At 29.1% G+C, this 17,841-nt stretch overlaps 1 protein-coding gene across 2 annotated transcripts in view; it reads left to right on the top strand.

Annotated features, from left to right (window-relative positions):
* Positions 1–17,841, top strand: part of LOC111623472 (WD repeat and FYVE domain-containing protein 2-like) — a 68,670-nt gene that overhangs the window by 45,511 nt on the left and 5,318 nt on the right. For both annotated transcript variants that reach the window (XM_023366057.1, XM_023366056.1), the window contains 5 exons: positions 4,318–4,430; positions 5,646–5,772; positions 14,286–14,391; positions 16,177–16,278; positions 16,352–16,482. In XM_023366057.1, coding sequence (XP_023221825.1) covers positions 4,318–4,430; positions 5,646–5,772; positions 14,286–14,391; positions 16,177–16,278; positions 16,352–16,482 — 579 coding nt within the window. The remainder of the gene's footprint in view (positions 1–4,317; positions 4,431–5,645; positions 5,773–14,285; positions 14,392–16,176; positions 16,279–16,351; positions 16,483–17,841) is intronic.

The following is a 17,841-nucleotide window of genomic DNA, read 5'->3' as shown; positions in this document are numbered from 1 at the left end:
ACAATGCTGTGCGTTTGGTGGGATCAGCAGGGTATTGTCTACTATGAGCTGTTGAAACCTGGTGAAACTGTCAATGCTCACTGCTACCACCAACAACTGATCAAATTGCACTGTGCTCTGCGTGATAAAAGGCCGGATTATCAGCAAAGACATGACAAGCTGATTTTCCTCCACGACAATGCACCATCGCATGTGTCAACATTGGTCCAAAACTACTTGGAGACACTCAACTGGGAGGTGCTACCCCATCCCGCTTATTCACCAGACCTGGTTCCTTCCGACTATCACCTCTTTTCATCGATGGGCCACGTGCTTGCTGAGCGGCACTTTGATTCTTACGAAGACGTCCGAAAATGGCTTGATGAGTGGTTTGCCTCGAAAGAGAAGAAATTTTTTTGGCATGGTATCCACACATGTGACCCGAGAGATGGAACAATCTCTCGGGGATTGTTCCATCACACGTGTGTCCCATCTCTTGGGCACACATGTGCCCGAGAGATGGAACAAATGTGTCACTAGTGAGGGAAAGTACTTTGAATAAATTTGTTTTTGTTTTTTGACTAAGAAACAGCAGATTTAAGCTTATACACCTATGTAATATGTAATGATATAAGTTGGAAAGTCTAGGAATATCTCACATCTTATTTACTGTAGAGCAGGGGTGGCCAACTTTTATGTACAGAAGATCTACTTTTTATCTTAAAAATGTGTCGTGATCGACTTGTTGTCGTAGGGTTAGTCTAAGTGACGAGGGGGTGGTGTGAAATGCATACTATGTTAGGTGTATTGAGTTCACGGGTTGGATGTCACGCCAACTTATGTCAATCAAAACTTCCAAGAACGTCAGTCTATGAGGCGTTAAATATACTTGAAATTATTTTTAATTTACGAGCGCTTTCGACGTAAATAAGCACGTCGTCTTCAGGTAAAATTAAATTCGAATAAAGAATTCGAACCATACATTTAAATTTAAAACATTAACGATACTAGCCGTTTTTGAACATACAAAAAAGAGATTTTAAATTTAAATATTTAGAATTAAACATTTAAAATTGGTGCGCATGCGTTTTAAAACAAATAAACATCGATTGGAGTGGCTATTAATTATTATGTGAACGCGAAAAATTGGCGCACGTGCACCTTAACATGCATAACATGAGAGCCAATTAGATGTCTATTAAGTACAATTAAATTTTTAGAATTTAAATTAAAACACTTTGTAAATACGTATAAAATTTTTGGCACGCATGCGCCTTAACATAGATAGCATAGAAACCGATCGGAATAGATCCACAAGTGCAAGTTTATGTTAAAATTTAAATTTTAAATATTAAAGCGCGGGACATAATTTAAAATACATAACACACGTAAACAGACGCACATAAAGGGGCCGACATGTATGTGCTTTGAATCATGTAGGAGGTGCGGGAAGAGAATGCAAAATTATTGTTGGTTTTTTGAAAGCACTCGTAAATTAAAAATAATTTCAAGTATATTTAACGCCTCATAGACTGACGTTCTTGGAAGTTTTGAATGCATACTATGTTTAGATAGGTAAGAAAAGCCACAATTTCATTTAAAACGTGAAGAAAAGGTACATTGTAAACAGAATAAAAATTGAAACTCAACGTTTGGGGACCACCACTTCACCCCTCCTCTTTCTACCGTGTCCCAACTACTCCCTCTGTCCCTCTTTCCACCTTTTTTTTTGGTTTTACGATCCTTTGTCTACATTTCTTATTTCCCTTTTACAACTGTACGCAAATGAATATCACATGGACCGACAAAACCGCATCTGAAAGAAGATGCAATGGTCCAATATCACTACATTTGCGTTTGCGCGTTACGTTCGGTTACAAGTGTAACATATTAATTCAAGACATCGCGAGCGATCAACCAAAATTGGCTTCGTGATTTACCAGTCGATTGCGATCGACTTGTTGGCCACCCCTGCTGTAGAGGACTAAAATATGCTAAAATTGACAGTCAGTTTCTAGAGTTATTATATAGAAAAGAAGATATTACTGGAATGTTACTAGCTTTCAAGATAACAGTTTAAGCAGATGCATCTAATGATATGAATTAAAATGCAGATTGACTTATAAAAAATGAAAGTCAATTAAAGGTGACGTATACATATATGTCTGATAGTTTCCAGAAAAATTGTAATGAAGATGATTGTGTGTTGCACATGAAAGATTTTCAAGATTTTTAAAAACATTATGTTTAGACAAAGGAAAAGCTGTTGGGTGAGATTGTAATTTCAATTTACAATCAATGGATAACCTGAAGCAGTGCACAAACAGCATCCCCTTTCTAACTAACTAAAGTGTTGATAATTCAAGGTTATTCACAGGAATTTACACTAACTTTTCAAGACTGTTTAAATAGAAGATAAGTTGATTTATTACTTATACAGAATCAAAATTCAACAATCTTATAAGAATGCAACACAGTGCTACTTGTTTAAGCTGACTGAAGAAAGTTTATTATATTGAAACATTTTCAGCATTTCTACAACTTTATCCATATATAAACAACAACATTTGCAGAGCAGTGTTAATTTGGAATTTTAGCATTTCACTAAAAATTACCCTATTTATGTGTGTTAAATGTTGAAATTCCAAATTTTAGCTGCAGAAAAACCAAAAACATTTCTTTGAAGATGATCTTATTTTTTGATTACCTTAAATATACAGTATTTAAGGTAATTATAGTCTTGCATTTTTAACTATACAGAGAAAGTTTTTAAATAGTTTTTAAATACATAAAAAATGATTATGATAAAATAATCTGAAATATATATTATTTGCTGACTGAATTTGTAATTTAATATTTTTAAGCAGCTTCTAGCATTATCAATATGATAAGTAGTGAAATGTAATAGTTTTTTTTCCAGTAGATATTTAGTTTATACTGTTTTTACAAATAATTTATATAATCAGAATTAGTATGTACAAATGGAATTGAATACAACATACTGGATATAATGCTAAGTAATATATATTTTTAGTTTTACAAAAAATATAAAATGGAGATCTAAATTTTAAAAAAAATGAAATATTAAGCTTAATAGTTAAAGAATATAAAGAATAAAAATTTCAAATACAGTAAGACCCTGCTTAATGCTGCCTCGCTTAACGCTGATTCAATATAACGCAGTCTGCTCGAAGCCTTAAAAAAAAGCTCAAAATTTATGCTGATTTAAATTATCGCAACATTTTATTGATTCGTATATAATATAATTATTTGCGAACACAAACCAATCAGCAAAAGGTGGCAAAAAGATGTACTTTCTTTAAATCTGTGTTTGTTTGGTGCAATTTTGGAAAAAAATATAACATCATGGATGCCATAGGAAATATCAATTTTGCTTGGCAAGAATTAACTGATAAATGTACGAACAAAGTGCAGAAGAAGTTATGGCTAAAGTTATCCAAGAATTCTCAACAAGAAGAGCCTATCATGCTATATCAATTAGGTTGACCAAACTCAACCTAATTGATATAGCAGGACTAGGAGATATAGATGAGCAGGATATAGAGGAGTTACCGCAGGTTTCTGGTGAGAGTCTTACAAACGACGACCTTTGAGAACTGGCAGAACATGGAATTCCTGTGGAACTAGAAAATAGAGATTCTGAAAATGAAGAACCCAAAAAATTTCTCTACAGATTCCTTAGTGAAAGTTTGGTTAGATAACTGAAATCATTGATCAAATTGTAGTGAATGATCCAGATTTTGAAAGGAGTGCAAAAGCAAAATGAAGCATTTTGGATGCAATTTTCTGCTACTGACATTTGCTTAAGGAAAGAAAAAAAGTGATAAATGAAAAACTTCACGACTTTATTGCAAAAGAACAAGAATTTTAGAAAAGTCAGGACCTTTGTCACAAAAAATGAACTTTACATTTCTGTGTGCATATGTTTGTGTGTTATTTAACATATATTATTATACAAATTAATATAAAAATTACTTAAAATTATAGTAAAATTTATTTATTTTTGGTTGCGTGTTCCCTTTTCCTTATTTACTGTGTGTTAAAATGACCTTGTTTAATGCTGTTTCACTTAGTGCTTTGTTGTCTAGGAATGCATTCCCTGTGTTAAGCAGGGTCTTACTGTATAATAGATTCTTCATGGTGGAGTCTAACATTGATGAAATAGAATAATAATGAAGCCAATAAAATCCATAATTAAAAATAAATTTAATGTAATTAAACAATTATTAGAGCTATTTGTTGTATTCAATTTTTTATTATTAGCAATCCAAGTAATTATAAGATTAAATAAAGTTAATTACTTAATTAAATTATCAGATATGATATGCAATCTAAACATGTATTTATTGGTGATTATTCTGGTCAAATAACTATGCTGAAAATAGAAGATTCCGGATATAAACCGATTACAACATTAAAAGGACATTCAGGTATTGATTTTTGTATTAAGAATAATAATATAGAAAGTATAATTTTTTATTATAATAGGAAAATACTTGAATATAGAAAAATTAATAGTGAACATTGTATAACAGACTCTACTTGTTGTAATCACAGATGATGATGCTGATGATGATGGTTAATTTTATAAAAATTATTAGATCCTAAAACAAGTTATAATGTAAATTTTTATAATTTATTTTAACAGTTCAAGCCTTTTCCAGCATAAAATATTTTATTTATTGAACATTTTTGGCTGCCTAGATAGTCATAAGCATTTGATAGATAAAATATTTTGTGCTGGAAAAGGCTTGAACTGTTATAATTTATTATATCAGTATACAAGATTTATTATTAAAAATTTACATATTGTAATTAGAACTTGGTTGTTGTTTTCATCATCTCTATGTAACTAGACTTTTTTTAATCTCTTTGTGCTATTCATCTCAATATGTAGCTGATCATGCAGTTGTTATCAGTCATAACTAGTGCTTTAATTATTATTAATTTTAATTTATTTGCTAACAATACAATATCTTAAATTGCTGAAATTACACTAATGCTGGCTCTCCACTAAGTGTGATTTTGAGGTAACTCTATTGCCTTCATCACTGCTCATGCATGGTAAAATCACCTGGTTAGAATTGTCTTCCAATATTTTGGTGACAGCGTACTGAGACAATGTATATTTTTGCATAACAATTCTGTCTCAGCCAAATGGCTTGCAGCATCCATAATTCCAAATGTACACAACATCTTTAGCAGTACATACAGCAAGATGTGGAAATTTCTGAAAGTGCAAAAATAAATTAAATAAATAAATAGCCAATATTAGATGGTGTGATGCTGCAGGATATCAGATACCATTCTATTCTTTATGATAGAAGAAAAAAGACCCAAATTACAAAAATGAGAGTATAAAAACAGTAGTATGGAAGCAAATGGTATTTAATAGTGGCAGATCAGGTAACACGCTGGTTAAAATTTATGTTTTTAATACTAAAATGTAGATGTTTTATAATCTGATCTTAAAAAATAAATAACTGATCTTTTGCCATTGACCTTGTGTTTCTATAATAATTATCAATAATAAAAAGAGAAATCAAAACAATATTAAAAGAAATTTTATGAAAAATGATTACCAAATTGCCAATTATTACTCTCTGAAATTTTCTTAAATGTAAAATAATTTTATTTTTTTGTAGGTAGTGTTCGTTGTTTATGTTGGGATCCAAATCGCAAGCTTTTATTTTCTGGCAGTTTTGACCAATCAATCATTGTTTGGGATATTGGAGGCCAAGCGGGTACTGCTTATGAACTTCAGGGACATCAGTAAATATTCCTTTTTATTTTTATATGATTAATTTTAGAATCATGCAGCAAATCAAATTTTATAAAATATTATCTATGTAGTAAAATTAACGGTGAATTAGTATGCATTATATTTTGATTTCTTTTTAAAATTTACAGTGTTTGCCATTACTTTTTTGAATATTAAAAAAATGTTTTATTGTAAAAATAACATTTTGTGATGATTTCCTTGATGCTACATATAGAAAGTAAGCATCTAAACAAATATAAATAAGACAATTTTCTTACTTAGATGTTACAGATTAAAAATAAACAGATTTTTTAAAATTTTTCTTTCATTATTAAAAAAAATAAATAAATTTAAATTATATGAATATATAATTAAAATAAAATTTTAGATTTTTAATAAAATTATTGTATACAGTAACTTTATTAAAAATCTAAAATTTTGAATTTCGATGCTCATCTGTAATTGAGTGACAGAGTGATATTTATAAGCAGTAATAAAATTTGAATACTGTTAAATTAGCATGCACAAAATCAAATAAAAATTTCTATTGTCTCTAATGATAAACAGATTTGATTGAAATTATGTGAATTCTTCATTATCTTATGTAGGATAAATAAATGGAAAACATTTGTATGAAATTCTGTATTTAAATTTTGAGATCATTTCATAGTCTTTATTTTATAATTAAAATTTACTATTATTATTATTTAGTTGAAATTAAAATAGATTTAAAGAACTTTAGAAATTTTATTTTTTACCCATTAAGAAAATACATGACATATTTTTTTTATTTGTTTAAAATTTTATCAATTGAGAATAATGAAAAGAAGTTTTACATTAGTAATAAACAATAGTCTGAAAATAAGTAAATACAATCTGAACATAAGATATTGAATGATGCTGTGATGTTGCCACCCTGTTATTATTTTTTTTCATTTACTCATAATTTTTTTTTTTTTTTTTTAATTANGAGCAAAAAGACATGAGGTTTGTTTTTCCATATTTAAAGTAAAAATTTTTTGTGTGAAAAATTAATAAATTTCATTTAAATAAAATACATCTAGTTACTGTTTGGTAATATATTATACAATATTGTTGAAGTATAATCTTGAAGTGTTGATGATAAGTATAAACAGTTGTGCCTTGTATTTCAAATTTAATTTGTTTCAGAAAGCCATTTGAAATCTGAATCAATTTTCTCCATTAGAAATAATGGAAAGTGAAATCATTTCTAGATTAAATAAAACCCATTTTGATAAACAGCAATTGCACACAATTTATGGAAAAATAAGACAATAAAATTTCCTAAATAATAAAGTAAAATATGAAAATAATAAATAAAATACATATACTGTATAATAAAAGGAAAATTATATTTACTGGTTGCACACTGTCAACTTTGGCATCTTAAACATGACTGCCAGATCTGCCACATGTACCATATTGATTTCTTTTTAAAATTTACAGTGTTTGCCATTACTTTTTTGAATATTAAAAAAATGTTTTATTGTAAAAATAACATTTTGTGATGATTTCCTTGATGCTACATATAGAAAGTAAGCATCTAAACAAATATAAATAAGACAATTTTCTTACTTAGATGTTACAGATTAAAAATAAACAGATTTTTTAAAATTTTTCTTTCATTATTAAAAAAAATAAATAAATTTAAATTATATGAATATATAATTAAAATAAAATTTTAGATTTTTAATAAAATTATTGTATACAGTAACTTTATTAAAAATCTAAAATTTTGAATTTCGATGCTCATCTGTAATTGAGTGACAGAGTGATATTTATAAGCAGTAATAAAATTTGAATACTGTTAAATTAGCATGCACAAAATCAAATAAAAATTTCTATTGTCTCTAATGATAAACAGATTTGATTGAAATTATGTGAATTCTTCATTATCTTATGTAGGATAAATAAATGGAAAACATTTGTATGAAATTCTGTATTTAAATTTTGAGATCATTTCATAGTCTTTATTTTATAATTAAAATTTACTATTATTATTATTTAGTTGAAATTAAAATAGATTTAAAGAACTTTAGAAATTTTATTTTTTACCCATTAAGAAAATACATGACATATTTTTTTTATTTGTTTAAAATTTTATCAATTGAGAATAATGAAAAGAAGTTTTACATTAGTAATAAACAATAGTCTGAAAATAAGTAAATACAATCTGAACATAAGATATTGAATGATGCTGTGATGTTGCCACCCTGTTATTATTTTTTTTCATTTACTCATAATTTTTTTTTTTTTTTGTTAATTATTACTGTTTGAAATGTTATGTAATTTCAAATTTTAACAAATTTTTTACATATTTTACAACTGTAACTATTGTTACTTTATTAATAAATGGGTCCCATAATTCTCTCATGAGAGAATGAGCGCTATATATAATGTAGTATTTACCAGTAACTTAGAACCATGTTTATCTTGTCTTAGTAAAAACAAGAAATAGACAGTTAAGATCATTTATTACACAACAGATATAATATATTGTAATTAGAGGATTTGATCCCGGGATCTCGATTTTCAAGATCGTGGTCAGGTCGGGATTCCGACCACTTTTCAGTCTTAAAAATTTTTGGGATTAAGTTTTCCTAATCCCAAGATTTTTGGGATTGACACCATTTTAAAAAAGTTGCAAAATAGACTGCATGAAGCGAAACGTTCAGTGCCAGTGCTTTTAACAGAATTGTTTGCCTATCATTTTAATATAAAATACGAGAAATTTTATTCTAAGCAAGCAGCAGAAATTAACCTAGCGGGCTTGCGATACTTGCTTGGAATAAAACTTCTTGTATTTTGAACTAAAATGATAGGCAAGCAGTTCTCTCTGAATTACTTGGTAATATACTTCATTTTTGTATTTTTGAATTTTTGTGGGCACCAATCGATTTTCTGGCGCAGTCGAGAGCACTACCCAGTGCATTTTACCTGTCAATGTGTCAGCCATCTTGTTTTGCCAGTGTGGTTAATATAGACCCAATGCTTCTTGCTTAGGGGGTCGACCTTAGGTGAAAAGGTTACGACCCTTGTCTTGCTCGCGATCTGTCAGGATGATGCGAGAAAGTCTTTTTACGTATGGGGGTAGTGGTTTGCTGGACGCTGAGAGACTCACACAGAGACTGAATTTACAAAATTAACGTGTTTATTTTTAGAAAGACATGCTTACAATGATCGAAACAATAGTATGTCCAGTGAAAAGATGGTGTACCAAACAATGGAGAGCCCTTCCCAGGGGCACGTGAGTCACACACCAGAAAAAGTTCTGCATTAGTTGTAGAGGGTTTTCTTTTTACTTGTTTGGAGGAGGAAGTGGTAGCAAGGTCCATGTAGCACAAGACCACAGCGTTCGTTCACGATGTTCCATTGGGAAGTTAATTCCCTAGTTAGTACTGTGGAGAAGTCTGCGGCGGGAAGGTCGGTCCCTAACTTCTGCCGTATTTGGTTCGCTAGCCTTTACTCCTACAATCCCAATCTGTGTCGACCGGACTGTTTTCTTCCAACCTCCCCATGTCCTCGGAACTATAACTAGAGTGGGCTTATCAGTATTTACTAACGATTCCTCCAACTTTCATCAAACCTAAACGCATTTTCTCAGCAGCTGCATATATGTGAAGCAAATTGAGAATTTGCAAATTGAGAAGCAGACTTAGTGATGAGACACTGGATATGTTATTTCTCAGATCATATTTTAGCAATTCAAATTAGAATGTTCCTATTAGATTAGTTTTCTTTATATTTAAGAAAAATGTGACCGATTAATATTATTTTTAAATACTTTTTGCTAAGAACTTGCTATACTACCTACTTATTAGATTGTTACATGAATGTTGTCTATTTAGTCAATTAACACTCCTAAACCTTATAACTCCAGTAATAAACATTTAATAGCACCAATAAACATTTACAAGGCCGGGTTACGCACCAATTGCATTAACTCTAAGGATGCTGATAATTTGTCACACGCTTGGAAATACTGCTATGAAGGAACAGGCAATGACCACAATAGTGGTTAGAAGCCACACCCCGATTTTGTGTATTTATATAAGTCACTATAGGAGCGTATGTAGCACATTTATGTCATTATATGTATGTCAACGTATGTAGCACATTTATGTCATTATATGTATGTCAACGTATGTAGCACATATATGTCATTATAGGAACGTATTTTCACATGTAACATGTCGTTGCCATGGCAATGCACATGCATAACGTTTTATTCTTTTAAATTACGTTGGTAAAGTTCCATTTTTTGAAAATAATTTCAGAATTTTTGTTCTATGCATTCACATGTTCGAATATAACTGGTTTTTTAAACCTGAAGAAGACCGAATGTACGGTTGAAAACGTTAGTTTGCTATTAAATGTTTATTACTGGAGTTATAAGGTTTAGGAGTGTTAATTTATACACTTTCCAGTATACACGTAAGAAAATTTGAGTTATTTAGTCGATGTTAAGAGAGATTTTTGTTAATTTTTAATGTTTATTTGCATAGTTTGTTACATAAAGGTTTTTTCAATTTATGTAAGTTTAAAGAGATCTCAGTGATGCTTAAAAAAGAATAACTTTAACATGAAGACTAAGTGATTTTAAGTCTGGTTAGTCTGACTCTAAATCTGATTAGTTAAAGTGATTAAATTAGCTAGGTGTATACCGTAAAATATGTTGATTTTTGTCTAAATATTGATTTGTTGATTTCTGTAAGATTTTCTTATTTTTTATTAACCCTCAATACCGAAATAATACCGGGATTGACTAAGTATAATCCCGAAATCCTGGGATTAGAAATAAGGACCGGGATCGAATTCCCTAATTAATGTGTGGTTTTTGTACTTACCGAAGGAGAATAAGATTTAATGAAATGAGTTGTAGTTGATCATAAAAGAGAATGAGTGTGTTATTCTCTAGGAAATTTTGGAGAGTCAATTTTCCTCCATGTTAAGCCTATCAAATTTTTTAAAAAATAATAATCGTTGCTATTGTATCATTAAAAATTATTTTTAAATTATTTTATTGCTCACAAAACAAACAACCACTCATAATTAGAAAATTAAGTCTCGTTTAAATACTGGCCTCCCCTCTATGGTTGAGTCAATGTTGCCAGCTAAACATGCAAAAATTTAACAAAAATAATATTAAAGTAGCCAAGACATAGCCAAATATTGTAGCGCACATCACTAGCGGACATTTGAATTTGCCGACTAGAACGCGGTCAGTTAATCGAGGTGACGGTTAATTGGGGGTCGGATAATCGATACTCTACTGTAATTACGAGGGCAAGGTAAAAAGTCCTCGGCTTAGTAGTGAAAAAATGAGTTTTTTATTTTAAAAGTGCATTTATTTCTCAATGTAGTCTCCCTTTAGTTCAATACACTTTGTCCAACGTTTCTCCAATAACAGTATTCCATCCCTGAAGTGCGATTCTGGAAGTCTTCAAAATATCCATTTATCGCTGCTATCACCTCTTCACTTGATCCAAAATGTTCTCCCGCCAAAAATTTTTTAAGATTTGGGAATAAATGAAAGTCAGAGGGAGCCAAATCTGGCGAATAGGGAGGATGTTCCAATAATTCATACTTTAAATCCCTCAGTTTTCCCATTGCCAAAGCACCTTTGTTAGCGGGTGCATTGTCCTGGTGAAAGAGGATTTTTTTTCTTTTGCAAACCAGGCCTTTTCTCTCTAATTTTTTCATCTAGCTGGTCAAGATGATGTGCATAATATTCCCCATTAATTGTTTGATCCTTTGACAGGTAGTCAATTAAAAGAATCCCTTTGGAATCCCAAAAAACACTAGCCATAACCTTTCCAGCCGATGCAATTGTCTTTGCTTTCTTCGGTGCAGAGCCACCAGCTTCTACCCACTGCTTGGACTATTGTTTTGACTCAGGTGAAGTGGTGAACTCATGTCTCATCCATTGTAACAAATCTGCGCAGAAAATCAGTTGAATCCTTCTTAAAACAGTGCAAACATTGATGAGAAAGTTGATTTCTCATTTGTTTATGATCAGCATTTAACAAATGCGGCACCCATCTTGCGCAAAGCTTTCTCATACTGAGTTCTTCATGTAAAATGTGCTTTACCCTTTCTTCTTTCTTTCTTAGCTATCTCATACACCTTTAATCGTCAATCATCTAGAACCATATTGTGTATCTTCTCAATATTTTCTTCGGTAGTTGCAGTTTTTGGCCATCCTTCACGTGGATCATCTTCAATTGATGTACAACCACGTTTAAACTCCGCTGCCCATTTTTTTTACTGTTGATAATGAAGGTGCAGACTCCTTATATACTTTTACCAACTTTGGATAAATTTCTGTTGACGATAAATCATCCAAAACGAAGAATTTTATGACGGAACAATATTCAAGTTTATTCATTTTGTCAAAAAAACACACAATGCTTACTTTAAACAGCCATATAAAAAAAAACTATTTGTCTGATCATATTCACACTTGGTATTTACTTTTGTAACAAGTTTGGAAACATAACCAGACAATACTTTCATTTGTAGTAGCGCCTTCTATGGGTTAGGCTGAGAACTTTTCACCTTGCCCTCGTATTTTTCTTGATACTTTCATACTAAAATTTTTTGATATGGAAGGCTTTGATATATCTGTGGAATTAGAAATATCTCAGTGTCAAAGAAAATAAATCAAGATGGTTTGTTTGCTTTCTTGTAGTTTGCATTCAAACATCTTCATACATCTGAAAGCATATGCAATTTGTAAAGTATTGCTTTTTACTATATCATTATAACATTTAGTGTGGCAGCCCATTGGTTGGAGTTAATAACAGATAGGTACAGCTAGTTACCTCATTGGTGAACTTTTTGTGATGTTATCATGCACAATGCTTGAACCTTCTTTTTTTCTCCTAGATGTGAGGTGAGTAAGATGTATGCATTCTTGCTCCTGTGTATTTGTTCTTATGTTGAACAATAAAACTTTGTTAATGTTCATATCTTGTGTGAATTCCTTAGATGACATGTTAGTGATCTTGGATACATGTACTGCAACATTCAGTAACAATATTTATCATTCTGCATAGTGCATAATTTTTTTTATTTTTGCCTTGTTTGAAGTTTTCTTTACTTTCCTTCTTCTTCAGAGAATTTATGTTTGTAATTGAATTTATCTAATGTGAGTTGTTCATCATGGGATTGCAAAAATTTATCATTATTCTCTACCTCAATTTTCTGGAACCCAGCCTCTTTTGCAAGAACCAAAATCTTTGCTGTTGTATCAGCCACTTCATTAAAGTCTCAACATCAGTGACAAATTGAAAACAATTTTGTTTTTCTTTGTTTCTTCTTTCTATGTCATTCTTTGTTTTAAATTTATTTTGAGCTCATTATTATAACACTAAAAGTGCACTTTATTTTGCCATAAGAGAATTTTTTAAAGACTGCAATAACACTTTAAAATGTAAAAATTATGAATACATACAACAGTCACAGAGCATGTTCATAGTCGAATGAATTAGTGACTATCTTTTGAAGTTATAATGTCAAAAAATTATTTTTTATTGAATATTTATTAGAATCTTCTTTGGTTAAAAATAAAGTCACTATAGTGGAAAAATGGTATTGTCTGAAAAGTGGTGTAAGTTTTCAAAAACTGTTATAGTGAAAAGTCATTAAGTGAGGGATTAACATATATTAAGAAGATAAATGAGGAAAATCCTTTAATGATGAAAATGCAATTAATAATTTAATATCAAAAATACAATTGTAATAAAAAGCAGTTAGCTTTTTATTGCATGTGTTCATGCTTTCAGGTGCATTAAATTTTATTTATTACTATTATATAATGTTGGCATATGACTAGAATGTGTTTTTACACAATTACTTTTAAATTAATTGGAGATTTTGTTTTTTTTAATTTGAAATAAGATGTATGTTTAATGCTTCTATATTAAGCATATATACATAATTTTGACTATAATAGAGAAAAATTCATGGAGCGTAGGAAAATAATTGATTAAATAATTAATTTTAAAAATTTGAAATGATCATGATTGTAATCGGTATCTCAATTATGAGATGATATTCTTGTTTCCTTTCATTTCTATCATTTGAAATATGACATATGTACTTGAGTGGAAAATTTTAAAATAAAAAAAATACGATTTGGTTTATATTTTTAGGAATATTTTACTGTTTAATATATTAGTTTCTGTTAAATTTATAATTAATATTAATTTCTGAAAATTAATTATGAAAAGTATACAATTGAATGTAAAAAAATAATGATTAATAAATCTATAAGTCATTTCTTTCAAAAATAAGTATTTTTTAAAAAATGTTATAAGGATTAATAAAAAAAAAATATTTTAATTTTCTGAGTGATTCTTGTAAATTAAAATAAGATACAGTATTAATTATAAGCATAATAATAATTTTGAATACGTATAAATTTTAATCAGTTTACAATGTAAATACAATAATATAAATATTATTATTGTTAATTTTTACACAAACTAATTATTTTCAGCAATAAAGTTACAGCAGTTTGTTATGCAGCTGCATCCAGACAGTTAATTTCGGGAAGTGAAGATTCAACTATAGTATTTTGGAACATGAGAGCAAAAAGACATGAGGTTTGTTTTTCCATATTTAAAGTAAAAATTTTTTGTGTGAAAAATTAATAAATTTCATTTAAATAAAATACATCTAGTTACTGTTTGGTAATATATTATACAATATTGTTGAAGTATAATCTTGAAGTGTTGATGATAAGTATAAACAGTTGTGCCTTGTATTTCAAATTTAATTTGTTTCAGAAAGCCATTTGAAATCTGAATCAATTTTCTCCATTAGAAATAATGGAAAGTGAAATCATTTCTAGATTAAATAAAACCCATTTTGATAAACAGCAATTGCACACAATTTATGGAAAAATAAGACAATAAAATTTCCTAAATAATAAAGTAAAATATGAAAATAATAAATAAAATACATATACTGTATAATAAAAGGAAAATTATATTTACTGGTTGCACACTGTCAACTTTGGCATCTTAAACATGACTGCCAGATCTGCCACATGTACCTCCATACTTCACAATATGTTTTTTTTCCACTTGAATTGTTGATACTACAACCTTCCTCTTAGGTTTTGTTGCTTCCACACTTTTTGGATACCATTGTTAATATGTAGGGATTAGGGTTATATATATATAAGCAAACGCACTATAAAAATAAAACAAAACAAAGCACTGAAAAAATGTAATGCTTGAAAACAGATGCTTTCAAGCAAGAGAGAACTTTGGCACACAACAGATGTTCATGCGTCAAGCAAATTTTTTTTCACTGCATATGCAGTTCAAATGTAGAAGCATTGTTCAAACTCTGGATTGAATTTCTCTTGCATTTAGCATTTGAATTTCGAAATGCTCAAACTTAGAATTGTTTGAAGTATGAGGTGTAAGTAATAATGAAGATAAAGAAATGTATGAGTAAAATTATTATGCAGTTTATTTCTTTATCTTCGTTATTATTTCTTCATTTTCATTCAATGCAATAAAATCTAAGCTAGAATTTTAAATTCTCAGGTTAGAATTATATGAAAATTAAAATTTTAATACATGATTTTTGTAATTAAATTCAGGATTAAATCTTAATTGTAGGAAACATAGTTTAGAATAGAAAAAGCTTTTAATGTTATTCAAAATGATCTTAAGAAACTATTCAATTTTGTATTTACTCATAGACATAATGTAAACATGTTTTAAAGTTATCACATCAGTTCTTTGTTACATTGTATTTAACCCCTTCTCAGTCACTGTCACATCCCATACGTTCACATGTAGTGAATGTTTTTTTGGCTTTGACATATGTCATACGTTTGTTGTGAAAAACACTTTTAAAATATTTATTATAATGTCTTTGACGCATTTACTGTTGTTAAATGTTTATCTCACTATTTCTCCAATAGAACTGCATTATATTACAAAAATTATTTTGCCATTTTTAGCAGGAAAATTAGTTTATTTTTGGAATCTAGAGATTGATAAACAAAATTTAAAATAAAAAACTCAAAGAATAAAGTACAAAATAATAATAGGAAAATGACAATAAATGTGTCAGTCACACATCAAAAAAAATCTCAATTTAATGAAAACCAATATTTTATATCCAAAATGAGTATGAAAATTACTGAAATTTTTATTTTGTATATATTTATAAAATTTGTTTTAATCTGTAAATTAGATGTAAAATTTTCAACTTAAATATAAATTTCTAAAAATAAAATATTTTGATAAAATTTAAGAATTTACATGAAAGTATTTTATTATATACTGTAGACTATACTATTACTATTCTTCTTATTATTGTTACATTAAATATTCATATATTAATAATTTGTTCTATTATAAATTTAGACTCCAGAATGGTCAGAGAGTGATTGCTGTCAACGTTGTTCACGACCGTTTTTTTGGAATATAAAAGCAATGGTTGATCAAAAAACAATTGGCATACGCCAGGTAATTTATAAGAAAATAATAATAATAAAATATGTCTGACTGCAAAATATATTTTTTAATGTGTAATTTTCAGCATCACTGTAGGAAGTGTGGAAAAGCTGTTTGTGACAAATGTAGTGGAAATCGTACTAGTATTCCAATTATGGGATATGAGTTTGATGTAAGAGTATGTGATGAATGCCATAGTGCTGTTAATAATGCTGAGTAAGTAGTGTTAATTAAAATTTAGAAACATTATACTCTATGTATTGACAAAATTTATATTTATTAAGAATAGAGAGATTGTTAAATCTTTTAAATAAGATATTACATTAAATTAATAATAAATTTCAAAATGTGTTTAAAAACTATTTAAAGTATGGTTACTTATATCTATAATACCCCGAATCTAATTTGTCCCTTAATTTCTATATGCTCGTCCACAGTTTTTTTGAGAAAAACAGACAATTTGAGATAAATTTATCAACAAAATCAGTTCTGTTGACATAAATTTGTTTAGTATTTTTATTGCATATAAAGAGTTATATATCACCAACTTCCATGTTATCAAAGTTGGAAATCCCTTCATTTTCCCTGTTAGGCTTTTCTTAATCAATGCAGGATTCAATGTTTACATCTTCTCACTTGCAATCATTCCCAGTGCCTTTTAAAGTATTGAAAATGTAATATTTCTTGAAAGAGTGTCACAACTTTACTTTGTCTGGGATTTTCATCGAAGTACTTAAGATGTCACTGTAATAGACTGATGAAATTGTGGAGTTAAGTTGATGTCTTAGATATTTACCATTAGAAATACTGGTCTAATAGAATTATTAAAATGATGCAATGGAATTATCGACAGAGAAATAAAACACATGACACTAGAAGTTGCTAATTATGATGTATTATTAAATTAATTAATTAAAATATCTATAACCATAAGGTAGATAATAGGAAGGGCTTATCACACCAATGACAAAGGGCACAAATGCTCAAAAATCAAAGTAAAAAATTTAATAAAACAAATAGGGTTGTACAATAATATGATTACATAAGTATAAAAACCGTAAAAATCCAAAATGCATTTTGGACTGTTTTCCAATGGAAAAATAGTCCCTCATCAGTTGGTAATAGCGACAGGTCTAAGTATACTTAAAATTATACAAGGTGAAAAATATTAAATTTAAAATTAAACTAAAAAAATATGTCTAAAGCTATACAATATAAAGATGAAACCGTCGACATGACTGTACGAGCAGTAAGCATTATCATGTGGACAGGAGTAATGTTTCTTCCTAATGTTGCATGGTAACATGATGAACAGGGTGCTGATACAAAAATAGTTATAAGTTAGCCGAAATATTGGTTAACAGTTATGAACTAATATTATACAGTCAGTTTAAATTATGTACATACCAAAAACAGTAGAACAACAGAGTTGCAGGTTCAGACATTTCTGAGTGTTTGTGCCCTTTGTCATTGGTGTGATAAGCCCTTCCTATTATCTACCTTATGGTTATAGATATTTTAATTAATTAATTTAATTATACTAAGGGCTAAAAGCCATTTCTGCAATGATGTATT

Source organism: Centruroides sculpturatus, unplaced genomic scaffold (assembly GCF_000671375.1).
Source record: "Centruroides sculpturatus isolate CEXI.00-Female unplaced genomic scaffold, Cexi_2.0 scaffold115, whole genome shotgun sequence".
Lineage (NCBI taxonomy): Eukaryota > Metazoa > Arthropoda > Arachnida > Scorpiones > Buthidae > Centruroides > Centruroides sculpturatus.
The sequence above is the reverse complement of the archived record's forward strand: the minus strand, read 5'-3'. Positions and strand labels throughout refer to the sequence as shown.